The sequence below is a fragment of the Agelaius phoeniceus genome, chromosome 6 (genome assembly GCF_051311805.1).
Source record: "Agelaius phoeniceus isolate bAgePho1 chromosome 6, bAgePho1.hap1, whole genome shotgun sequence".
In the NCBI taxonomy this organism is placed as follows: domain Eukaryota; kingdom Metazoa; phylum Chordata; class Aves; order Passeriformes; family Icteridae; genus Agelaius; species Agelaius phoeniceus.
The window spans coordinates 43,538,619-43,565,806 of NC_135270.1; the positions used below are offsets into that span (position 1 = coordinate 43,538,619).

At 38.1% G+C, this 27,188-nt stretch overlaps 1 protein-coding gene across 20 annotated transcripts in view; it reads left to right on the forward strand.

Moving 5' to 3' along the window:
- NRXN3 (neurexin 3) overlaps nucleotides 1-27,188 on the forward strand; it is an 868,815-nt gene that overhangs the window by 805,315 nt on the left and 36,312 nt on the right. For 13 of the 20 annotated variants that reach the window (XM_077180566.1, XM_077180571.1, XM_077180573.1 and 10 more), the window contains one exon: nucleotides 25,430-25,505. In XM_077180566.1, the coding sequence (XP_077036681.1) occupies nucleotides 25,430-25,505 (76 nt within the window). Of the gene's footprint in view, nucleotides 1-25,429; nucleotides 25,515-27,188 lie in introns of all 20 variants that reach the window. The other 7 variants (XM_077180570.1, XM_077180572.1, XM_077180574.1 and 4 more) reach the window with 1 other exon arrangement.

Here is a 27,188-nt window from a genome sequence, read left to right on the forward strand (position 1 = left end):
TAATGTGTCCTAAGATATATATTAAGCTGAAAAGTTCTATCATATTTAAATTTATCTTTTAAAAACAAGTAATGCGAAGAACATGTATTACTGATCTTAAAGCGCTTAGCAAACAATCACTCATGACAATAATGTTCACTGCAGATGTTTTATTTTTCATCACTTTAAAGGCAGTGAAGCTGAGGCAGAGAAGAGCCTTGTGCTCTGCTCCTTGTATGACAGAAAATGCAATTGAAGAGACAAGCATAAAGAAACATGCCCATTTGATTCTAAGTTCTACTAGGCCTATAGTTTTCTTTCAAAAAAGCAAGCAAACAAACAAAACCTTAGGACATGCTGAGTACGCACACAAATACCACACACAGAGTACATTTCAGTAAATTGTGTTTTTCTCTGAAGTTTGAAACTTAAAAAGGTACTCAGAGTCCTAACTTTTTTCATTCCTTTTTTTCTAGAGAATGTACACTAGAGATAGTTTGATAGTTTCCTATGATTATTAAAGTTGAGTATTCATTCTGTACAAAAGACTGCAGAATTAACAATACACTGCAATTACATGTGCCCTCAAATGGGAACAGTCTTATTACTTGTTTCAAGTAAAATAATTACTTAGAGGAGTGACACATTGATTACTAATTCTTCAAGAAGTTATTATGCCTTACTATTTGAAAAACAAAGACTTGAAGACAGAAATACAATTCTTGCTAGAAGTTGCTCAATTTAATACATGATTTTGACTCAAGTAATTGCTTTGTTAAAGCTAAAATGTGCTGGAAAAGCTCGAGTTTACTTTGTTAGTGCTACATAATAAAACAACTAGTATTAATAATTATTATAAAACTAATTGCCTGCTGAGAATTAACTCCTGATTTTTATTTGCTACCACAAAAATAGCATTTAAAACTGTTGATCTGTTTGAACCACTGTATAAACTGGTCAAATCCAGAGGGACAGGAATGCAAATACAGCAGCTTTTTGTAATTATCATTTTTTTATTCTTAAATGTTGGTAGATAGATGGAAACTCCAATGATTTGGATGTTGTATGCACAATAACATAAGTGGGAGCTACAGTTGCTTCCTTGCAAACTTTGCTGCTCTCCAAGGCTTGTATCTCAGCTGGACTCATTCACAACACTATTCTCCTTGTGAGTTTTGAACACTAAGACCTGAATGGGAAACTGATTTGCCCCTAAAGGGAGATGAGAGGGATTAGGTCTGCTCCACCAGTATGGTGCAGACGCCAGGGAGAAAGCAGTTGGCCTTACAACAAGGGTTCATGGTTCCCAGTTTTTTGTATTTATTCCATTAAATTAGGTTGTGCTCCATGATACATCAGTACCAGGAAGCAGAATACCTACAAGGATGACCTGTGGGCTGGTGATGAAATTATTAAAACTGACAGAGAGATACTAATACCAGGGCCACTACCAGTTCATCCTCGTGTTTAGTTGGTAGGAGAGTATTCCTGTTTGTGAAAGTCATATTCCTTTAATTAGAGAATGTCTGTGGTTTTGAAAAAAAAGCAAACAAAAACAAACAAACACAATTTGAGTGCATTCAGCAAAGATAACTTTCTTGCTTTCTGTAACATAGTTCTGAGTTTGTGACAGTCATTGCTATTACTTGCCTTCATCATCCACATAAATATGTATTCTACTGAATTATTCCTACTTAGAGCAAACCACAGGTTTTGGGGTTTTGCATGGTGGGTTGGGTTTTTTTAAGGCAATCAGTAAGTTTTTCCCTGAGAAGCAGTTTTTAGGGCTATTTCAGATTCCTGGGGAGGATTTCAGCATGATGACAGTAAAGCAGATACCTTCATGGGAGAGTTCTGACATGCTCACATAGGGACTCTTGATTTCTAGACATTCAGACTCCTAATTCAGGTCCCAATTCAGGAGCAGCTAGCACCTAAAATAATACAGTTCTGTTTGTTTTGCTGGAAGACACAGAGATATCACTTATCCTGGGTAAGAGCTGCTTTTGAAAATTTATTCAGTGATTAGAAAGCTAGCAGGGTGCCAGAGTAGCAAGCAAGCATCTGTCTTCTGGTATCTTGTCTTCAATGTTTCCCAAGCTTGAGGGAAAGATGTAATACTTCCATAAAGGATCATCTAGCATGTTTATACTCATGGAAATATTAAATGCTGATTTTGAAGTTGACTACCAACTTATATATATGAACTCTAAAGGTGTTATTTTATTGCTTTTTATCAGGTATAAGCCAAGTGTTACCAAGTACCCAGTGTCCTTTTCTACTCGTATCTGCTTTTCAGTAGTTGTTCTGAGAGGCCATTAATTGTAAGCAGAGAAACTGAGGAAGCCTTATGAAAGTAGTGCATATATTATTACTGAAGACAAGAGAGGGAAGTCACCTTTCAGGAGGGGAACTAGAAGCAAATTGATCTGTGAATGAAAAAGCTTTCTAGAAATCAGACTCTTCTTAATATTTTGCCCTGATATGAAGAAACACGGTTATTTAATCAATCAACTTGATTTTTGTCTGAAAAAAGATTAAGGTACTGCTCTCCCACACCACCAGTAACATTGAAGTAATGATCCTTCCCAAAAAGCTTCATTTATTTGCTCTGTTCCACCACCCTGTTGCCCAAAGGCCACCAGTGACAAAGCAAAGTGAGACAAAGAGGTGCCTTAGCATACAGGCAGATTACTGAAGTGCCACCAGGGATATCTTCTACTGCATTAGCATGGTTTTCACACACGTCCTGCCATGTTAATTGAAAGATCTTTAATTTGCATGTGGGAATTATCTCATTGACTCTCTTTCATGAACCCTCTTTATAATTATGCAAATGGTCCAGCACAAGGGAGAAACAAGTCATTTTATTAACTTCAAAAGCAATGTATTTAAAATAAAGAAGATGACAATGACAAAACTTGCTAATGATTTACCAAGCACTAACAATGCCAGGAAATGTATGTTTAGCCTCTTGAGCAACTGAAGACATCTATTTTATTGCAGATATTACCTAGCTACTTTGCAGATACAAAGGCATAGAATGGCCATCCATTACACAACCCAACACTGATGCTTTGTCTCATGGCTGATCAAAGTTTCTTCTTAGCATCTCCCCAAGGACAGTCAACATGGCTTGCAGTCAAGAGAAAACACTTCATAATCCAAAATAAGCCAATCACTTCATCCAGAGCTGGCTCTTCTCCAGATTGTTTCTGTGAATTATAGTTTGGCTTGAGTAGCTGCTTCAACAGATATCTGAGAGTTTAGCTGGAAATCATGGTCAGTATGTCATCTTCTAAGACCTCATACCTTGCCTTTTTCTTTTCCTCCTTTTTTTTTTTTCTCTTGGAAACAACCACATATGAGTTTGGGGTTTGAGAGTTTGTTCAAAAAAAAAAAAGGAAATTTCTTTGTCATGTGGTATTTTGAGTACTCTTACCAAAGAGTGCTTTGAAGTATTAGTTTCAACATTTTCAGCCTCACGTAGGGGCTATGGAGAAAGTGTCTTTCATCTATGATAATGCACATCTTATGCTTGCCATTCTGCAAGAGCAGAGTGCAGTAATCAGAGAATCAGAGAATTATTGATGTTGAAAAAGACCTCTCAGATCATCGAGTCCAACCATTAACTTTGCACCAGCATGTTCACATTGCAGCAGTGTAGAGCCATGCTCACAAATTATGTGGTAATATTCTATGTAAGGTTGGCCAAGCTAATATGCGTGGCATACACTGATTTCACAGGTTGAAACTCAGGAGGGGATGAGTTGCATTCCTATGTGTGGGCTTTGATTCTTAGGGAGTTTCACTCATGGTTTCAGTATACCATACATCCAAAAACCCCGATGTCTCATTAGATCATTTCAATGAGAGAAGTTTACAGAATGAGAAATGACATTCGTCTATATTTTGCTTTTGGTATATCCTATAGTATATTAAGTTTTTATTTACTTTGCCTTTTATTATAGGGGATACATGAGTCTGTAGTTAAACTTCCATAGTTTGACGTCTTTATATTGATAAAGTATGCAACTATCTAGGTTCCCTCACCTCCCTTCTTCATTACTGTGTGAATTCCTTTCCCTCCAGCCCAGGTTAACTTGGTCATGACACTCAGACTCTGGGATAAGATGCATTTGTGCTCACTTTAGAGAACTAACCCAGCTGCATAATGCTGCAAAAAATTTATGAGTAATGTGGTAGGATGAAAATGCCTGGCCTGGTGATGCAGAACTCATTTTAACCTCTCCCCAGCAATGAGCTCTCAGCAGTGCCCATTCACCTCATTATAGGAACTCCAGATTGCAGCATGAGGTGTCATACCCTATGTGATGAACTCATAATTTTTCACTTCTTTCTCTTTGTGAATTCTCAAAGACAATCTTCATTAAAAATAAAAATCCTGTCTTTCCTTGCTCATTCTTTCTCTTCCCTCTTTTTTAATTTTTATTGTAATTTTATTCTAATTTTTCTAATCCCCTTTCCTTGTTAGGCAAATAGGAAAAAAAATCTGCTGAGAAATGTATTTTCCCTTCAGGGTGATGCAGACTTCAAAAGAAAAATCAGTCATTTCAAGAGGAGAAAAAAAATTTAATCATCAAGAGCAATAATTACTTTCTAAATATTAGCATGGCAGATAAGGAGAGGAGAATTGAAATGGAATGTGGGGCTTTCTCACTTATTCATTATATTTGATTTCTTAGTTTGGAATTTCTAAGGACTTACTCTGTAATACATCTCCATAATGTAGATATTATAACTGATAACATATCAAGACAGTTATCAGTTTCAGTTTTTGTGTTTCTTCAGAGATAAAAGATGACAATTTGAAAAGTAACTGCCCTTTTTTCTCAGCTTGATCTCTTTACTTCCTCCTCTGCTCAAGCAAGGCACATGTTTTTGTTTCCAGCCATTTTGTAGATGGTCTGAATTGAATTTGTTCAATAGTATGTTGGGCTGATCCTTAAACATCATTGCATTTAAGCCACTAGAAATCCCTCCCTTGAGAACTGGTGTCAGATCTTTTCGTGGTCTCGTAGCTAACCTGATTTTCTATCTGACAGAACATAATTATCTGTATTCCTTTACTTGTGAAAGTAAAGAACTTGTAAACATCTTCACACAAATGTGCCACTATTTTGTACAGCAGAATTGTTCTTTAAAGTATTTTATTTTAAAAAATCAAGTTTGCTCAGTGCTGTTTCAGAGCATATCTGCCAGAATGACTGGAAGGATTTGGCACTGGTACACAGAAGGTTTTGAGGGACAAATTGTAAATTGGGAGTCAGTCTCAGTTGAAGAAATATTTCACAATTTAGCTTCTTTAGCTTGCATACTGAAAGAATAAAAGAGAGATGCTTGCTCTCTGAAAGTGTGTTGTGTTTACAAAGAGGAGACTGGGAAACTATTTCTTTAAACGAAAGGGTTGCATGGCCCAAAATGGCTGCTACCCAACTGTGAATAAGATACAGCTGGAAGTTAGAAATGGGTTCCTATCCAAAATGGGAGTCATCTGGAGGTAGAGGTCCAGAAGAGTAAGTTTATTATGACTTTATTTGATGTAGAACAGAAGTAGCTTAGTACTGGCTCCTGCACGTTTCTTCTTGTTTTCCTGTGATTTGTGTATGTGATGAGTCTGCACCTACTGTCATTTTGGTACTGTACTAATGACAATATCATAGAGGTATGAGACCATATCTCTGCTGAGCTCCAGTGTGATCAGTTGTCAGCTTTTAGGTGGCACAGCTGAGCAGAAAGCTTTTGCACAAAGGTGCAGAGCTCCCCATGGCAGACAGTAGCAGGCAACCTACTGAAAAACATACCAGACCTTGTGATCATTTGGCTAATCACATCCTGTGAGGTCAAGTTACCCCACTGATCAGGTAAAGAGTCAACCATTCCACTTAAAGTGAAACTTCTCTTTCTCAACCAGAGAAATAATCAACTGTAAGAAATAGAGGAGGCTTTCCCTAAATGCAGTACTCCACTATGTACTGGCTGCTGGTTGGGTTGAACTGATAGGCAATCCTATTTTTACTAAATAAGGAAGTACTTTACAGTATAGGTTTAGATGAGTTTATAGCTCAGCTTCTGAAGGCTAGAAAGAGCAGAAGAAAATCCTCAACTCTTCAAATATATCCCTTGAGGCAAAATTCTGAATACTGACATTGGCTGTTACAGAAATGCATTTAAAATTATCAGTTGGATTTGCTAGTGCAGCTGGATGTCTTGTTCATTGGTATTTGGAGGTGAAGCTTTGGAGGAGAATTTTGGAGCAATTGGGAATTAAACCTGTGTTGATCTTCATATCTCCTTTTCTGCTGGGTGGGTGAGAGAGTGAGGTGCTTGAAGTTTTATCTTTTGGAAAGTAGGTATGATGTTAGAGATAGTTCATAGTAAAAACAGGTTATTTAGGGCTTTTTCTCATTACATGAGAGAAAAAAAATATCTCAATCATTAGGTAAAGATTAAGCAATGTGCTTTCAGTTAAAAATACAGTTAACTGTTATGTGAAGTGCAAAAGCCCCTAAAGAGGGGAGAACAATGGGATATCTTGGTAACTCTAGTTAACATGAAAAGGAAACTCGGTGGCCTGGTTCTGTGATCCTCAGCTGCAGAGTTTGTGGTTAAAAATAGAGAGGGAGAGGTGATAGGCAAGGTACTGGGCACAGAACAGCCCATTAAATTACGTCTACTCAGACACAGAAATGAGACACAAAAGGTAATATGAAATTAAGTACTTTGTTATTATGGGTCAGGTTTCAACAGATGCTGCTGACTCATAAATTTAACCTGATCACTTTATTCCTTAAAGAAATCACAACAATTAATAGTTTCTGGCCTTAAAATCTGGACCTTTTTTGAGAATTTTCTTTGTATTGAGGAGCCCTCTACTCACTTTAGCCTGATGAGGTTCACTGCAGGTCAGAAAAGGATGAAGAGAGGACAGTGCAGTGCAGGACTAAGGTACTTCCTCCCCCGAACCAGTGCGCAGCCAGCAAATCCCCAGTGCTGCAATGCTGCTACTGTGCACAGGCAAGACAAAAACTCATGTCTCCATCTCCCCAGATCTGGAATGGGGCTCTGGATGCCCAGGGGGATAAACTACCCCACTCTGTAGGTAGTGTATCATTTCTTGTTTTCCTGCGTGGGATCCAGCAGTGCAAGCTTTGGTTTGAATTAGATGAGTGTAGTGTTCTGTACCGTGATTAAGGATACACAAGCTACATTTACAAACAAGGAGAAAGATGTTGCTCTCTCTTCAGGCTAAAATACTGAAACAGGCATTATTTTGTACTCAGTCTACCAGTGACATTTTAATTTATGAGCTAAGAATGCAATGATTGCTGGGTGCAAAAATTGATTTGGTGTTCATCTGATTCAACCCATGTCAAGAGTTTGAAAGTAATTATGATAGTGGAGCTGATAGGCAGGCAATTACATTTTTGTTCTCTCTTTTCTTCCTTTTTTTTTTCTGAAGTTGTTCTTGTCAGAAGGCCCTACATGCATAAGTATAATCTTTGCTAATGTTATTTTGTAGACTATTAAGGTATAATCTCAGTTAATGTTACAGATGCACTAACTGCATTCCTAAATAAAATCTTCTTTAGCCTCTTTGGAAATCTCCCAGGCTAACCAGATTAAGGAATCCATGTTTAGCCAAACAGTCTTTTTCTGCCCATACTTCCTCTGCACTTTCATTAATCTTGGCTATAAGTGGTGTTTCCTAAGGCTGTCTTCTGCCGTGCTCTCTGTTCTGCCATGCGAGGAGGGGAGAGGCTCTCTCCCCCCAGCAGGCTGCAATTGGGCCACTGCTGTGGGAAGGAGATGTTGCAGGTTCTTGTTCCTACGCTCCTGATGCAGTGAGAAATTTCCCTGCTTTTAGCTATTCAGAAGCATGGATGTCAAGCCTGGATCCTTTTGTGGGGGCTGCACCCTCCAAGGTGTCGTCCAGTGGATGCTTTGCTGTCGTGCACACACTGAATGGTATGTCTGAAATTGAGGTGCAAGTAAAAAAGCATTATTATCCAAAAACCAATTCTTTGATAACATTCTTGTTTTGAGTTTGTTTTTAAAAGGCATTTGGGGTTGTTCAAGCATAGAACAAAAGCTAATCTTCTAAAATCATAACTCACCGTAAAACTGAGCTGTTATTTCCTTGTCAGCTGTACTAAATATATTGCTTCTTTACCTAAGCAGCAGTACTTGCAACAGGGTCTCTTTTATCCTGTTTATACTGTAGTATCTAAATAACAGAATCTTGATCTGATTTGAGGCTGTGGATAATATCATTATTGTTAAAATTCAGGTAATAGCTGTTGTATCTTCACATATAAGTTTTATGCCTTCTGATAACACGTAATTTAAAGAAATCTTTCCCCTGCAAATTTAAAAGCCTGTGTTTGAGTTACAGTCAGTATCTCTGTTGGTATTAAAGAGCCGCTCAGTTTTCCTCAGAGTCTGAAAGAAGAAGGGGTAGCAGAGAAAAAGAGGAGTAATGTTGAAAGTAGAAGACCAAAGCTGCTGAGCTTCAGTAATAATGCAGGGGAGGGAGAGGCACAGTAGGAGCAGAAAGACCTTGACAGCTTTGGGCTGAAGGTGGAAACAGTGCGTGGGAAATGGAGACTAAAGTCTAGAAAACGAATCATAGCACAGGGAGAGATGTAACTGAAGTCTGTGAAAGGTATCTGTCTCCCTTCCAAACTTGTCAAATATCCATTTATTTCATTCCTTCACTCCTGATATATTTTTCTCTTTTTGCTGAAGTGGATGAGAAATTATATTTACTTAAATCAATGGCTAGGTATGGAATTGTATAGGAGTTGTGTTTTCATTTATGTCTTTTATCTTCACATCCGATACAGGATTTAAAGAAACTATGCCTGGAGAAAATTCTAGATTATACACTTTCAGGTCAATGATTTCTCTTGCTTTTGCCAAGATTTGCCTACTGGTATCTGGTTGATTGGCCTGGCAAGGGTCAATAGCTTCTCCTCCACATTTCTGAAAGACTGCATTTCACATAGAGCCAGATTCTGTGTTTGCTTGGTTCTGTAGTTATAGGATATATTAGTCTGCATTCTCTTTGACCTTACTAACTTTAAACCAGAGCAGTTTCCTTAAAAGTATTTCATTACTGATCCTCAGTGTACAATAGAGTCCACACCAGGGTGAAAAGTCATGCTCATCCAAAATGATACAGATGTTTTGAAGATAAAGGGTATTTTGGGCAAACATATGCCATAGTTTTTCTATTTTTAACTGTCTTTTGGGCTACAAAGTACAGCTACGTGTGATTTTCTCTAAAGCCCAGGTCTATTCTCATCTTCTCATTTTATTCAGGCAGCATTTTGACATTATATTTAAGCTTAATTCACTTTACAACATGCATGATAATAAAGACCATTTACCATCAAAAAGAGATAAGGAAACAAGTTGGAGGAGATTCTACAGTGGGTCCTCACTTCTGGAATGTATAATACATTCCACATTTCTGTTTGTGATACTGAGTCTTCTGCCTGTTACTGTTCTGTGTGGCTTGCTCCAGTCCAATCATTTTAAATGATTATGCATCGCAATGCTCTCCTTCTGCCTCCTGACTCAGTGAAGCTGTCAGGCATCCCTGCAGCCTTCTCAGGTGCCTTCTGTGACCTCAGCAAGGTGTCAGCTTGTTGGACTTGGAATGGCTGAAAAATGCAGCATCCTTTTCAAAGCTTTATTAGTTCTTTGTAGATCACACTCCATATACAGTTCAACAGATGTCATTCTGAAGCATTTCAGGAATCAATAAGTCACTTCAGATATAGGGGCTTTAATTCAAAAATTTCAGAAACTGAGGCCAGAACAGAAAAAAAATATGCATTATTTGGCACTGATTTATAAATCTCAACCACATAGAACATTAAAAATTAGTTTGTATGCTAACAAATGACCTGATTTGGTTACTTTTGGACATGAATTTGCATTCGAGATGGCAAGCAAAAATTTAGAAATATTTTGAGAAAAAAAAAAATCTAAACTATTATTGTGCCACTGTGTAAAGCTGTGTTGTGCCTTGCCTTGTGCATTGCACTTACTTGGCTATCAGCTCTCAAAAACTGATCTATGATGAATAAAAAGCTGCAGGATATGCAACGGTTTCCACATGAGGAGAGGTTAAATAGGCTGACATTCTTCATGATGAAAGATTGGTAACCAAGTGGTAATAACAGAGGTCTTTAAAATCAAAATGTATCCGAGAAATTGTGACTAGGCAATGACTGCTCACAGTTTCTCATCAAACAAAGGTTGAGGAGTGAAATAAGAGAGAAGCAGGCGGAAATCAAACTGGAGGAACTGCTTTTTTACAAAATGTGGAACTGACTGCCATATGATATTATAGAAAAAAAAATATAAATAGATTTTAAAAGCTAATATGTCAGCATGTGGTCGAAAAGCCCATTAAGAACCATGAAATACAAAATCTATACAGCACATAGTTGCAGGTATAACCACTTCCTAACTGATGCTTGCCACTCCAACTAGCATATGTGAGAGAAAAGTACTTCTGCAGGTTTCTCTTGTGTTTATCCTTTATCTATCAGCAATCATAAATGTCTAATGCCAGCGGCAGGAGTCAGGACTGCAGTGGAGTTTGAGCTAGCATGACTGCACTTCTGCTCTGCTTTTACATGTTTTTATAACAGTCACTAACAGTATATATTTGCATTTGAAGCTCTTACATCTGTGACTTAGTGTGGACAGATACCAGACATATCTTCAGGCATTTTAAAGAGCCTGAAAGAAGCAAAAATTAAATATGAGACACATAACTAGATAAATCAAGAAGGAGGCAGTGAACCTCCAGCTCTTTATAAAATTCACAGTGCAGGAATTCCCTTCTAAATGGGAAGGCCTTTGTCTGTAAATTACATCAATATTTCATTAATTAAATTCATTTTTCTTTCTGTCTTCCTTTTGTTTTGTGTAATTAGGATATAGTCATTTACAGCCAAACCTCTGTTCAGCTGCTATAAAATATTCATTTCCAGTTGCAGCTTGATAATGAAACAGTATCCTGCAGCCCATTCAAACTGTTGCAAGGCAAGGCAAATTACCAAAGGGAAGAGAATAAATTCATTTTTAAAAAAAACAATGAACTTAAATATGCTCAGTACAAAATGGTTTCAGGCAAAGGAAAAGGCTGCCAGCTAAAATGCAATTTATGTAATACATTGGCAAGGAGGTGGGAAGCCAGTGAATAGAACTTAATGAGTTGACAGCTGTCAAGCGCTCCATGGTGTCAGATTGTATTATTTGTTTCGATCAATTGCACATTCTGTGTAAGTGGGAGACTTAGGTAAAAGGGATGTCCTGGGACCAGACAGGTAATTTGTTCCACTACCTGTGAGGTGCTAAGATTCAAAGCTGCCTGGTAGAGAGGTTACAGAGCTTTACTCTGCACCTGTTGGAAAAGCTGTGTTAGAGCTTGTGGTCTGATGAGTACTGGTGGTGCACCATGGCAGGATTCTTTTTCTGAGGGTCATTTGCCTTTGGTGTTAAGCTCTGCTGCCAGTTACTTCTATAGATGTGCACTGCAGGCTTTTCCCACTGATGAGAAGAATTTGCAAGAAATTCCTGTCTGCAGGAACTTCCCTTTGTAGGAACTGTGCAGTCACCTCCAATATTTTATTTCATTACTGAAACATTAAAGAGAGCAGAATGTTTCTTATGTCCCTCCTACCTCAGCCCTGCATAACAGTTTGTTACAGTCCATATGGGAGTTCCATTTTGACAGTGTGAGTCTTTCTGCTCACAAAATATAAAGAACTGGATGTAATCAGGCTAGGCTGCCCAGGGAAGAGATTGACTCACCATTCCTGGAGGTATTGAAAAGATGTGGCATGTATGGACATGGTTTAGTGATGGAATTGGCAGTGTTAGGTTAATGGTTGGACTCAGTGATTTTAATGTTTTCCAACCCAAACAATTTCAGAATTCTATAATCTTTCTTCAGATGCTTGACACAGCACTGTCCTCAAGGTACTGTCAGAGCAATTTATAAACATTTGCTTCCAAGAGATACATGCGTATCTTCACTATCTTAAAAATTAAGCCATGGTGTGCTGACATATTAACAGCCCTGTAAAGGGTCATTGCAAATCAGTGGCAGAGGCATCCTGGCACTCAGCTCTTCTGTGTAATTTCACAGTTGTGTAAAATGGGCAGTCAGACTTGGTGAAAATAATGGACACCTCTCACCTAAGATTTCTAAATCGAAAGAAATCTCACTGACTGCAGTCTTTTACTTGCAAATTCCTGACTGAAGTCTGCTAATAACTGTGAGACATTTAGTAACAGCTGCTGGTAATTGGACTCAATTACAGGATTTCTTAGAAACACTTTTTCCATCCTCAAGCATTTCAGAGGAATACAGTGTCATACTCTGGAGTTCTAGCAACTTCACTGCATGTCCCACAGTGCAGAAATGCACGTGCTTTGATTTTACTTGCTGTTGCCAGTCAAAATCCTGATATGGACATAACTATGCCAATTATTGTCAGCTGAGTTTGAAACACTCATGGGTGGTGTAACTCTGCTGGCAGAAGGCCTTCTTCAGTCAGCATTGCTGGACCTAAAAGGAGGAGCTCTACCAGCCTGGGTATGCCCTCATGTCTGTAATGCCAGTAATCTCTTTAGTGTGAGTCGAGCCTACATCTGAAAATGCAGAGGTACCACCTTTTAAATTCAGTGGCTATTACTGGTACAAGTGAAGCTACAATAATGACACAATTGAAAAGGGAATTTTAAGGGATGCTGAATTTGTTTCCTCCCAGGAGAGACCAGAAACATACCATCATCCCAAAGCTGTTGCTTTAGGTGTTACAGCAATGGAAGATGAAGTTTTTTCTTAGAACAAAAGTTCTGATTCTTTCTGCTTTTTTAATTCTTATGAAAAAGCAGAAACTGATGTATCAAGAAACCCAAGCATGCACTTTTGTCTGTCTATTTAGGGTCTGGAATATCTTGAATATGGGGTCTCTTGCTACATTTTGGCTCCATCCTGGTCAAGCTGTCCTTTTCTATGTCTTGCTGAGACTAAGGTTAAATCCTCCATGGGCTAAAACTTGGCTCTCCGTAGTCTGGAAGACCTGGGTGTTTATTTGTATTACTAAACCCTTTTAATGGGCATTGCATTCAAATGGCATCATTTCTTTTGTGATTTCCACTGTTGTCAACACTATAATCAGAATATATGAGAGGAAAAATTTCTCAGAGTTCTACTTTGAACTGGTAAGTGTCTCATTCAAATTCTTTATGCAGAAGCTTCTTCATTTCATAGTGGGCATGAATTTCATGCTATCTTTCAGTACTTGCCAAGAGGTTATTGATGTCAAAAATGCAAAATTGCCACAAAACTGAGTTGAGAAGCAAGTTTACTGACAGTGAAAGTATTCTTATGGATTTAGAGCTTCAAATCCTCTGTCCTTCTGATGATGTACCTTTGGATACTTGTTTCCTAGTATCACCCAAATTACACCATGGAGATCTGAAGGACTCAAGGAAGAACTTTGTAATACTTCATGCCTTTATAGAGAATTGCAGAGAAAAAGAAAGCCTCTTCACTTTGTGTGGAGTGGGTTTGTTGTTTTCTCTTTAAGCAGGTAGAAGTATAGATGATGTCAGCCAGTTCTTGATGGTGTTTAAAGCCTGAATTCCTTTGTCTAGCTCTCTGCTCAGTAAGTGCCTTCCAGCTGAGCATCTCTGGGGCCATTAAAGCTAGCTTAGTTCCTTTTTCCATTTTACACAAACACAAAAGATTGATTTGTCTTTACCACAGTTAATCAAACTCACTAGAAAACTAAATAAATAAGCAAGGAAAATGGCCTTCTTATCCTTCTCAGGGCAAATGTTCTGATTAGGCAGGGGCTGCTGAGAAACCCAGCGGTGATAAGTGTTTGTCAGGCTTGCTAAGCATGCGAGTCTGCCTTACCCAACAGCAAAATTTTCTTGCATAACAACCATTTGCAGCTTGGACCACTTCATGTGCCGTTTAAGTGAAGTTCACTTCAGATTTAATGCTCAGGAGCCATTTGTCATGTTCCACACCTCATGAGGCTGAAATTTACCTGGTTTCATCAGTATTTGATGGACCAAGTATGTTTTTTAAGCTGATGGGTATATGTTTGATGGGAGCAGATCTCTTTCCTTGATAAAGTTATGATTAGACCAATTTCTGGCTCTAACTTTCCTAAGTTTTCCCCCATGATCCCGTGGTAGTGGTAATGATTTCATTTCTCTGTTTACTCTTTTGTTACGTGTTTTTTGCTAACATGTGGTGTGAAGTCAGTTCCCTGTCCCTCCAGTAAAGGTGTTCGTTTACTCATATTTCAAATGGGAAAAAAAGGCAGTGATAGAAAAGTATGATTTTTAAACATTAGCTATTTAGCAGTTGTATTTCTGGGTGAAATATTGTCTAGAACTGTTTAACTTAATTTTTATTAGATTTGACTGTGATAATGTCAGTATGTTAATAGGTTAATGGTAATATATGCCTTTTGAGTAAACAGATGTCTCTGTACTAGTGCTGATAATCATTTACATCCTATATTAAGAGAGGAAGGATGGGGTTGTGATTAAGAGGCTGTCAATGTTCCTGGGAAATATGAGTTCTTCCACAGCCACTTTTGTGTTTATAAACTTCTTATTGTTTGTAAATTAAAACCATTCATAGCCTTTTTTAGCATGTATGTTGCATATGTGCTTACATATAGGTATTTAGTGGCTATTTTCCTTTGTTAAATGTTGTACTCTCTAACGCTATTCAGGGAGCATTTCTAGGTGCTGGTTGGTACCTAATTGGCCAGGATTTATTCTGCATTTATTTCTTCTACTTTATGTTTATTCTGCATTTAAATGTGTGGGAACTGCCTTCCCCTTGTGAGCTAATGTGTGAATCCTGTGAGTAACAGTATTTAAATGCCATTTTCTAAGTGTGGGTTAATGTTTGGAGAGCAAGAGGAATATTTGTCTGGCAAGAATAGTCTAGCACATTAATGTGAATATTCAAAGATAGTTGTTTATCTTACTGCACTCAGAGGTACTTATAATAATTGCAGAAGTTGTTTTAAGGCACATTTATTCAGAGTCTTTACGTTTATTGTTACTTTATGAATAACATTCCCTGTCACATTAGATTTTAAGTGCCACAGTTTGGACCTGTACTAGGGTATTTTCTCCTTTATGAATTTTACAGCTGTGTCTGCCAACTGTTTGTGGTCAATGTAATAATGAGTAAGAGAAATTAAGAGAGACACAGGGGAGGAGATAAAGAACTCCTCAGTTTAAAAAAAAAATATGATGGGCAATTACAGTGCAGCCCCTGGGGCTGGCTTGCCCACCCCTTCCCGCTGGATGCTGGCAGGATCACTGGGGCTGGTGCTGCTCGGTGCAGCCGGGGCACAGTGACTGCCCCTCTGCCAGCACTCGCTGGCCTGCTCTACCTCAGGGACCAGGCTGCACTGCCAGCAGTGCTTAGTGTGTGAACAGGCTCCTCTTTCTCCAGAGAACATGTCTGCTGGGAGAAGATCTCCCTTATCTTTAATTTCTCGTTAAACCTCATTTGCAAGAGATTATGAGATCCCAGCAGAGGTGCTACAGGAAAAGTAGTGCTGCTTTAATAGAAGCAGAACTTGTATGGTTTTATTAAGTGATCACATAAGTAGAAATGCCAGTTAAATTGGACGTGTGACTACCTCTTTTCTATACAGTAACTGTACTTTACAGATTTGTTTCTTTTGAATCTTGTGTTAGGGGAGAGTGCAACACAATGTGCAGATTTTGAGGCTTAAGAGATTGTCATTAAAGCTACTGTGCTGTGCTTAGTTATTTATTTCTTGCTCAGAGTGATCCAATCAATAACAGAACAAAATCAAATACAACTCCCTCCCCTCTGAGGAAAAAAGACAAGCTAAATAAAGATGTCCAGGAGAAAATGCCAGCAAACGACATATTGATTTCCAGCAAAAGAGCAAAGTGTAAATGAAAAATATTCTTCTGACACAGTTATTAAGTGCCAGCTAGCACGCAAAGAAAAACCCATTTACTCTTACTAGAGGCTGAGTCTTCAAAGGGCAGCTGATTCATCTCACATCATTTGAGTCTCTAACTTTCTGAAACGTAGGCTTCCCTTTACTAAAGGTAAAGGAGTTTTCTGTACTTAGGCTTTGCTTTGAGAATGTAAAATGTTTACTAAAGTTATGGTTGTACGTCAAGCAAGCAGAGAAACTGTTTTCTCTCCATTTTATGGCAATATAAACAGAAGCACAAGGAAAGGGGGCAATTTTGCTGACATCAGATAGCAAATTTATGACAATATCAGGAAAATAAAATCAAGTAACACGTGGGCTCTGATTCAATGTCCTTGGCAATTTGGCCTGGGGCAATTCAAAAAGTAACTGCATCCCAGTGATCTGCCCTGCCCTTTTGCTGGTGAAGTATGTAACTTTTTTTTTTTCAGCAAATGTAGTTCGTAGCCCACCATATTAATAAAATTATTTCTGTGGCCATTTAACATATTAGAATGTGTACCTAAGGGACTAGAGCCCACACCAGCAGGATGCTAAATTCTGTCAATAGTCTGGCTTTTTCCTACATATTGATAAGAATCTTTATTCAGCTTTTGCTTCCTGTGTCCTGCTTTAAGCAGATGCTGAAAAGAGCAGGAAGTTGAAGTTTATGCTGCTCTCTGTGTTCAGATGATTGTTGGTTCTTCTCAGTGGGATAATGGCACAGGGCAGAACACACTGTATCTATTTTCAGACCATTTCCTAAAAGAAATGTCTTCCACTTGAAGACTTTTGGACAAGAATTGGGAAACACGATTGTGTAGATTAATGTAATATTCAGAAAGTCACATTCATGAGCAGTGTTTGAATTTCAGCAAATTGTTCTTCCTGCAGCTCTCACTGACTTTAGAGTGGGAGTTGTCATGGGATCAGTTGTAGTGGCTTGATTTTAGCATTAAGCATTTTAGTTACTTAAGTTCATGATGGGAATACCTTCTGTACCTTTCTTAGGGAGTTTTCACCTGCACCATCTGCATAACTGGTTATACAACAGAGGACTAATGGTTTCTGTTTCAAGTAACAGTTTCTTTCAATAGGAAATAAAAATATAATAGGGAAGGAGCACAGGCTCCTTCATCAAATTATGAAAAGTATAATCAGTGTCAATATTCCTCCTGTGGGGTTCTTCCAAGAGTCTTCAGTGTATAAACACACAACTTTCATCTTAAAGGTACTCGTTTGGAAGAAGGAAAATTCACATGGAAAGGAGAAATTGGTTGATAAGAGGGGAGAATCAGCTTTGGTGTGAGAGAAGACTCTATCTTTTGTATTAAAACCAAAAAATGGTATTTTACAGCCCAGTTTAAAGCTCTTGCAAATCTTGAAGGTTACATTGAATAGTCTGGAAAAGGCTTGCCAGTTGATGCTTTCCTAGTTCAAGTCAAAAGGAGTCTGTTCTGTTAGGAAAGGAAAGAAATAGAAAAGCAAGTGGCTCTGTGGGCCTATGTAATCAATAAACAGCCAATCTAGATTCATGGAAATGAAATTTTATTTATTTATTTAGCTCCTAAATAGTATGTAATTTCTTCAGGCCAAGAAATAAATTGAAAGGATTTAGGAGGATTTGCTTATCAGCAGAACACCATGAAGAATTACATTCCTTATGCTTTTGGGAAGGTACATTGAAGTTGGGTTAAGCTGCTGTGGTTCAATACTTCTCTTTCCCCTGTCAGGGTGCCTTGAACAACAGATGAATTAATCCTCCCCACTTTCTTTTCTCCCCTCTTTGCCCTCCCTTCTCTTTCTCTCTCTGCTCACACTGCCTCACAACATCATCACCCTTCCCACTGCCAACAGACAGAGACAAAAGGCAGAAACATGATTTTTCCCTGTTGACTTTCCACAGCTCAGGCACAGAACAAAGACTCTGAAATTTGGCATCAAACTTGGTCCAGAAGAGTCAGACTTTACAGTCTTAATGAACTATTGATTTTAGTGAGACAGGCTTTTGGCTTTCAAAGGAATAATTCAAGCTTTCAAAGCTCTTTTTAATCATGACTGCTCATGAATCTAGATTGACATACAGTTTGGAAGATTATTTTTTGCTTTCTCTTACTTAACTTCCTAGTTCCTTAATCTGTTATCTGCCACAGTAGTGGACAAATGGCTGATTTTGTTGAGGGGTTGCTCTCTCATTATCCCAGCCTAATGCTATAATTTGACAGCAAATCAGGTTTTATATCCAGCCAGGAACATGCAGCCAGGAGATGCACTTCTGCTGGGCTACTGTTGAAGGGGTACATGCCTGCTGGATACCCACCAGCCTCTTGGTGGGTAACACACCAGCCCCAGTGACAGGACCCAAGGGAGTGGCCTCAAGTTGTGTCAGGGGAGGTTTAGGTTGGCTATCAGGAAGCAGTTCTTTACTCAGAGGGTGGCTGGGCCTGGAAAAGGCTCCCCAGGGAAAGTGGTCACAGCATGAAGAAGAATGTCAAGAAACATTTGGACAAAGGGCATGGGGTGTTATCCTTGGGCACATGGTGTTATCCTTGGGGCTGTCCTGTGCAGAACCAGGAGTTGGACTTTGATGATCCTTGTGGGTCCCTTCCAACTCAGAATATTCTGTGATTCTGGCTCTGAGCACAGCAAACTGAAAGGCTGTGCTGGATAGCTTTGCTGCCTGCTTTGCAATGACAGAGAAATGTGTAATGTGTTTATATATTACATAGTGACAGAGAAGATGCAAATATGGACTTGATTTAGAGTGATTAGATTGGACTGAAGATAGATGGAGCAAGCTCTTGCCTATTAGAGCATATACACTAATGGTATTCATTACTGCTTGACCTCAGTGCTAATGGTTTCTGATATTTCTTGGAGACTTCTCCATAGCTGGTTAAGATCACTACTGAGATTTTTCTTAGTTAAAATAACACCTTTTTTTCTCTTAATTTTATCCTTTTTTGAAGCACTCTAAATAGTTCATCATTCTTCCTGATGTCCTTTGTGACACCTGTAAAAATTTATCATACCTTAAGTCCTTGTTAAATCAAGTTCTGATGTTTAGTTTTACTAAACCTGTCTCATTCATACATCTGTCAAGTTCTTTTCTCTTTTCAGTGGCTCTTCTCTGAATTGACTAAAATTACTCCTAATCTTTTGGCATTGAATTGTCCAAAACTAAATGTAGTGAGCCATTCTCTCTTGCTGTAGGTTGTTGCAGTCTGGTTGAAATCCATGCCAATTTAAACAAACAGAGGATTTGGTCCTCTTGGTTTTATTTAACTCAAATTAGCTGTATGAGGAAAAATGATTAGTTTCATGTTCTCTGATGCATTGCCTCTGCAGAGGCAGACAGAACCTCAGCATTACTATGTGGGGGTGCAAAGGGCTTGCACGTATTTGTGGCTGTGTCTGTCCCATGATAAGAAAATACATGTTGTTCTATCAGGTAATGAGAAGATTTATATATACTTTAGCAAAAGACAGGAGACCTAAGACTCCCCTAAAAAGTTTATACAGTCCCAGATTGCAGCTTCTTTTGTAATACTTCATTATGATTTTTGCAACATTTCTAATTTTTCCCATTTGTATGCAGATTATTGCTATCTGTATGTAGTAGTTTGAGTTTGTCCAGACTGAGTCTCTCAGGTCTGCTATGCTGTAGTGACCTCCAGGGTATTTTGCAAATAAAGATTAATTAAAAAGTGAGAAACAAATGTAAAGTGTAGAAAGGACAGATGAAGGATTCTCATTTAATTGAATAGTGCGAACAGAATACGAAAAGTTCTTTAAAAAGCCCAGTTGCCAAAGTACAAAAGGTGGAGGTATTCAAACTAGAAATGGCTCCTAATGAGACAAACACTTCATCTGCCATCTTCTTTTGGCACGACAGCAAATGACTTGAGCCTATTCTTTGCCAAGAAACTTCTTGATTTCTAGAAGACTGGACAGCATCACTAACTTTTAGCTATTCTAAAGGGAGCATTTATACTCTATGCTGTTAGGCATAGAGGAAAATATGTAGTCCATAGACCATAATAAATTTGAGATCTATAGAAAATACAGCAGTATAGAAGCAATGGAGGGGGTCAAGTGCTTGTACTTAGGAAAAGTTTTGTTGACTTTCATCTCTGTATATTTTAGGTGTGAAAGGCAAATGCAGTGCCCAGGTTAATACAACTGTATTTCTCCACTCTTGGGAAGATATTTGTGCCTAGCATTTTTTGATGGTCATAGTTCAAGTACTGTAAATTGTGGTTCCTCAGTGGCAAATAGATTTACACTTCTCTCACAACAAAGCCTTAAGTGTTGCCTTTCAAATAATGGTGTTGAATTGGAAGTAACATGTATAGTGTGCAGAAGAATTTCAAGAAAAAGGCAAGCAGGAAAATTGAATCCTACTTTATCAAGTCAAGCAACTGCCAAATGTGTAATTCTGCGGGAATTTGTCTAAGGGTTGAATTTATGGGTCTTTGTCTTTTCTCTCCCTCTAGAAGGGAGAACTCCATCATTCCTGGGTGTGTTTTTTTATAATTTCATAAAGCTGTTCTGTGACAGAGCTTATTTTATCCAGCATTCTTAATATTTCTTAAATAGTGGTGTACCCAAACAGCAAGGTGTCAAAAAAAACTTTGCAATTGGGAAAAGGAAGATTCAGCACCTGCCATTTTGTGTAGAACAAAGGAGCAAGGGTTATGGATCTGATACATAAATTAGGGCTTTGGGAAATTTAAACATTGGACAGGAATGGAGTCATCTTGAGCAGGTCTTGCCACACCATGCCAAATTTCCTTGCACTACATATCCCACACCAGTACATACAGTGTAATGAACAAAGATTATAGAACTATCACCATGTCAAGATTGAAGAGGCCCTTAGAGTGAATAATTAGGAGGAGGTGATTACAGAACTAATAACTCATGGAAAGGAATGGGGAGCCAATTCAGTGAAATAGAAAGAATTTGAAGGTAAGTACGCCCATAAATCCTCTGGGGTGGACTCAGAGTTTAGCACTTTCTCCTACCCTGGTTTTATTCCAAAGCAATTTCATTAAACACTAGAGAGAGGGAGAGAAAAAATAATAATATAAATCCCATAAAAAATCTTTCAGAGGAAGGAATAAAAAGGGTTCCTGCCAGAGAGAAATTTTATTGAAAGTTATTATAATACCTATCTTTAGTTTTATGGCCTTTAATACAGGCCAAGTAATTTCAAAGCTGGGATTCTTTAGAAATGAAATACATATTTTAAAATAGTATAGTGTGACTTATTATTTTTAATATAGAATTTAGCTAATATAGGGAAGAGAAAAATATTTTCTCTCTCATGTTCTTTCCAATGAAAACACAAACATCATTTCCATCACAGCATATGGAGAAGTTTCATTACTATCCTTTTGCCTGTACATAAGAATGTTTAGCATTTACTATCCCTAGATCACTGGGCAGACACTAAAGCATTAATCCACTTACTTTCCCTGGGGCCAGTGGGTGAGTGTAATGAGAACCATTTCAAAAATGAGGAAAAGTGACCAGAAATGGGGTTGTGTTTTTGCTAACTGCCTCACAGTGAGCTGTTTCTGATGTGAAGAAATTATCTTAGGGGATTGATTTCCAGGGTCTCTGCTCAGTAGCCTCTCCTGTCTCGTGGAACCAGCAAGTTTAATAAACATCCAGTGAAAATTCCCAGCTCCAGGAAGGTCTTGAAAGGCACAAATTCCTGTTACAAGAAGTAATGGCCTTCTGGATGTTTTGTTGACCCTGTTCCTGTGGTCAGGAATTTGCTGTTCTTTCTCCCTGAAATAGCTTTATTCCTTTGGGATGATTCAGATGTTGGTATCTGAGAGGAAGGTGTATGGAAAACCAATATGTGGTGGGACTAGAAAATCAGTTAGTGATGAATTGTGATGGAAAGTACTGAGATTAAAAATACAAGATAGGAAATGGCAAGACAGATTAGTGTACTTATCTTTTCTGTGGTTTGTCGAGATCTCGTTAATGACCTTGACTTAAATCTAACACCACTTCCAGAGGTTTTTTTCTTTTTCTAACCCTCATTTTTATGCACACAAAAATCAACAGGATGGAATAAAGAGCAATCACCAAGCAAAAAAAAAATAGAGTATCTGGTGAAATAGTAAGTAATAGAGATGGAGAGGAAAGATGGAGATTAATTGATAAAATCATGTATAGAACCAGTCATGAAAAAGTGCAAATAGAGGTTGAAGTTGACAGGGTTGATTAGTATTGCACATCACATATTTGCATTTTGTCTGAGTCTGGCTTACTGTGCCCTTCTCTGTTCAGAACCAACACAAGCTGCAAGAGGATTTTATAGCAGGAAATCTAGTACACATATCAGAGTGCAGCATAAATGTGTTGCATGTACTACCTTAACTTGCTTATGAGAAGGGAAATTGAACAGGAAAGGAACAAGGGCCAGGCTTCATGACTTTTCAGTTTGTGGTACAGGGACTTCCCAAACTAGATATAGGGTAATTAATAGGTCTGGAAGGATGTTTTGACCCTCAGTTTGGCTGATCACTTCCAAAATGCTCTAAACTTTTATTATCTACCAGCTTCCTGTTGCAAGGAGGTGTCCAGTTAAAAAAAAAATGCCTTGTTACCTTCCTGGTTTCATATGATGCCCCTAATAAGCAAGAGGGAAAAATAGTTATAAAGGAACTCCTTATTCTTTACAAATACTAAATCACATTGTCAGTTCAATTTTATTTGATTCCATGTTAATGTTGCATGAAGCCTTTAGATCTGAGCAAGTAAGTGGGTAATCAAATAGGTATAGCAGCTGATAAGTGACAACAACACATTGTCATCATTTTTATGTTTATTTCCTACTGGAGCAAATCATCACTGTTTTTCTATGAGAAGTGTGAATTGTCAGGTGTTAAACGAAGACCAAAATCCACATGATCTAAATTTAACCTGGAAAGCAAAACCAGTTGCCAGGGGTTTAGCACTGTCTGAGCAAGGTCTTCTAGTAGTGATGGGTAGTTAATTCTTTATTCACAGTACTGTCCTTAATTTATTCTTTATTCACAGTGTCATCCTTACCCTTAGACAACTACAGTATGAATCTCCAGTTTCTATAACTACATTTCCCCTGCTTAAAAATTTCTAGCAGTATAGCCTTGTTTACTAATTGTACTAAATTACTTTACATTGGTGCAATTAAAAACTAATATCTTTTTACCCAGGGACAGCTGCATTTCAGTGTTGGAGGATGTGATTACTGTATTAGTTATAAAGTTTCTGGGGATAAATAATACTTTCTAAAATATATGTGACAGGACTAGGAGAATTTAAAAAAGTAAATTTCTTTATTTCTGTTTTGTGCATTCCTCCTTTCTTGTTCCCTTACTGAGCAGACAAAATTTTAAAGACAGCTTGTCTTAAGAGAAGTCAGCAAGATTTCAATAGAATTCTTCCACTTTCTATGACTAAAAGAAGATCTTAAAAAAATTACCTTGACATGTAAGGCAGGAACATATTACCTTCAGTTCCTTTTAATCTTGACTCCCCATGGAAGCAAGATTGTAGAAGTATTTAATGAAAGTATTTAAGCATGAAACTACTGCAAGATAGCATTCCACAAAACATTGCCAAATGTCCATGCTGGGTATCACTAACGCATAAAATACTTCATGACTGGCTTTTTCACAGATACTCTATTTTTATAATTTTTACTCGCAACTGACCTCTCCTGTTTTTCTTTCTTGGCTTAATCTAAGCCACTGAAATCTTGACTGAAGGATCATTAGGTTCAATCTGATCTTTCTGACTGACTTCTTGGTTCTCTTTTTTCCCCTTAGCTCAAATACAAACAGAGATGGGGAGGGTAAGGAACTTCTAGCAGGGATCAGAGGTATTTCATAGTGCTGGGAGCACACGAGGCTGAAGAAAGGGCACAGTCCTCAGAACTCTTTTGTAAAGGGAAGAAGGAACATGTTGGAGGCAGCCATAGCAGATATAAAAATGTAAAGGAGACCTTATTTAAAGCTGGAGAGTCTTTATCAGGGATAAGGATTTGAAAGTCTTGTTGAGATGTGAGATTCCCAGAAATATTCACCTAGAGTACTGAAGTGCAGCTGTCCTGCTCCCGAGTTCAGCAATGCTTCCTGCCTGGTGAGGAGCATTTCAGTTGTTTTGTTTCAGGAGTCATCCCACTGATCCTACTGCTTGGCAGAATAGGCAGCTCTCTGCAAGGAAGAGCTGTTAAGGGAGACAGTTTCACCAGAAGCCGCAGTTGAGCCAATGCTGCTGAGCTGGGGTAATTTTGTATTGTGCACAGGAACATTACAACCTGTGTCCAGAGGCTGCCACAGGCTCTCCCTAATGGTCTGCATTACTAATTCAACTAATTGCAGCAATTACAGGCAGGAGATGCTGCTGGGAAGAGACACCAGTACACGTCTCTCTCTAACATGCTGCAGTACATGCTGTTCATTAATTAGAGCAGTACACACACAGAAAGAAAAAATATAAAAAATGAAAACTAAAAAAAAAAAAAAAAAGAAGAAAATATCCCCAGCTGGAAATGCAAAGGAATGTGATGAAACCTGTAATGTTTGTGAATGGTTACCCTTCGGTTTAACCCTTTCAGAATCAGACTTTACATCTGGTCAGCCTAGTTGCATCCACATCCCTGTTCACTTGCTAAGCAAGGAGATGAGGTTGCATGTTGGGCATTCCTGACACATGCAGCAGTTCCTCATCATGCAACAAGTGAGTTGCACAGATATTTACTGTCTGGGTGAACACCCTATTCCCAGCCCAAGAGGTGCATTAACAGAGCAGGAATTATGTCTGCCTCAGGGTGGTGCATCAGGCACAGCAAAGAGTCCTGCTAGCTGAGCAGTGTGTATTATCTGGGTCTATACTGTATATTTCCTTTGCAGAAAGCATGTTCAGTCTGAGCATGCCTCACATGGTAAGTCTCTCAGGAAGTGCCTTCTGGCTGGCCCTGCATGATACTGGTATTTATGGAGGAGCCCAGCCTCCTCCCAGCAGACACATCTACAGTGGCTGTTGACGGCAGTTTGCCAGCCAAGCAGGCTTTGCAGCCCACTGTACCTCGTTCAACAGCACCAGTGTGATCCCCTTGCTGCCCTAAAGAGCCCAGCAGGTGCACAGCACCTGTGCACACCTGAAATATTCAGCAGCACAGGATAGGCACTGTTACTCTGACAGGAGACCAACTCAGTGGAGGACACATTTACACGGGCATATATATGGAGTGCTTGGTACAACTTAAATAATTTAAAAGTTAGATTTGTGAAACCTCTTTTTTTCCCTTGGATATTTAGCTGCCTCTGTAATAGCTTCTTGACTTGCAAATATCTTACTTTTGTTTTCTTTTGTTCCTTTGCTTCACATGCCAGACAACAGATGACATCGTTTCATCAGCTGAATGTTCCAGTGATGATGAAGATTTCATTGACTGTGAACCCAGTACAGGTAAGTCAGGTCAGTCGTGTTTTGCTTGCTTTCTGATTTCATTTGCAAAAAACAATGCATACATATATTTTATATGTGTGTGAATGTATACATATATAATTATATATGTATATATGTGTGTGTATATGTGTATATATACGCACTCATGTATATATACACTGTATATAAAATAAGAAACTATACAGCCAAGCATCAGATCCCATGGACTTGGCAACAGCAAACCACCAATATGTAGTCACTATTTGCTTTATATAAAGTTGTTCGCATGGAGAGGCAAACTTTCTGAAAGTGATTCCAGCTAATAGTTCACATATTTCTAGATGTTACTTTACTAACACTTTAAGAAAAAAAAAATCAATATGGAGTGTGACAAATAATGAAGATTTATGAAGTGGAGAGCGTGAACATTTGAAAACAGAAGAGAAAAGTGAAATAAAAATAAGTTATTAGTGATGTTTAATCTTTCTTAATACTCTGAAGATGTATGTTAAGGGATACATTTGTCCATGGGATTTTGAGTACAGTTAACATGGTAATGTGTTTATACTAATTTTGTTTCCTGTGACCCCAAAGAAATTGGGGAGCACCAAAACATAGTTTTAACATAACAAAATTAGTAGTAATTCTTGCCTTGTTATCTGCAGTGATGCTTCAAAATGTATCCATTAAAGAGTCAGAAGGACTGGCCATGTGGAACTGACTCAACTTCTCCCTTTCAGATACATTTTGATAAATTGATGGCTTTTCTTTCTGGTGAGATATTTTATGTGGTATCCAGCAGGCAACTGCAGTCTACTTTATTTCTTACAGGCTTTTTCAAGTCTTCTTTTTTGAGGCTTGCCATGAGTTAAGCATTTCTATAATAGAGAACAGACATCATCGAATTTCTGTGTACATTTAAAAGAGAAAGAGGAATTTTGGTTAGAATTTTTGTCTTTCAAAGTGAAACATATAAATAGTTTGAGGGGGTCCTTTCATTTGGCTTTGTTTTGTTTGTTTTTGCTTTGTTTTATTTGGGATGATGGGGTTTTTTTTCTTACAAAAAATACCAAGAAAGTACTACAAATGTTCTGTTTCTAATTTCCTGAAGCCATTTGAGTAATACAATAATAACATAAAAATTCACCCAAGGCTAGTGCTTTCACATTTCTTTTCAATTTGTCATGGTGTACCTGCATCAAGTAGAACTTGGTCTTGCTGTAACCTGAGATTGGCATTGCATTGTAGCTGGGAACTTCCACCCATACTCTTGACTGCCCTCTGATGACAGTGAAGGCAGTGACACAGACTGTTGGTAACAGGTAGCTCAGCCTACTTCCCATCTCTTTTTTCACAGATTTCTATGAATTTTTCTACTCCCCATCTGGAGGAAAATCAGTCAAAATATAACTAGATTGTGAAGTAAAAAAGCAAACAATGGGGGTACTGAGAGTTTAAATAAAAATAGTAATAAAATGCCAGCACAGTGATTGTAATGAAAGTGAGGCATGAAATTAATAGGACCATGGACACAAGGGCAAAGTTATTGCAACTGATATGCAAATAAATGAAGTCACTTCATTAAAGCTTCACTAACATGTAAAGACTTCTTTTTTTGAATTTATATTCTGATTGTCATGTATTTCATTTGAAGGACAAAAGGATGTCTTTATCAGACTCCTTCTCTTGTAAATTTTTCTTTAA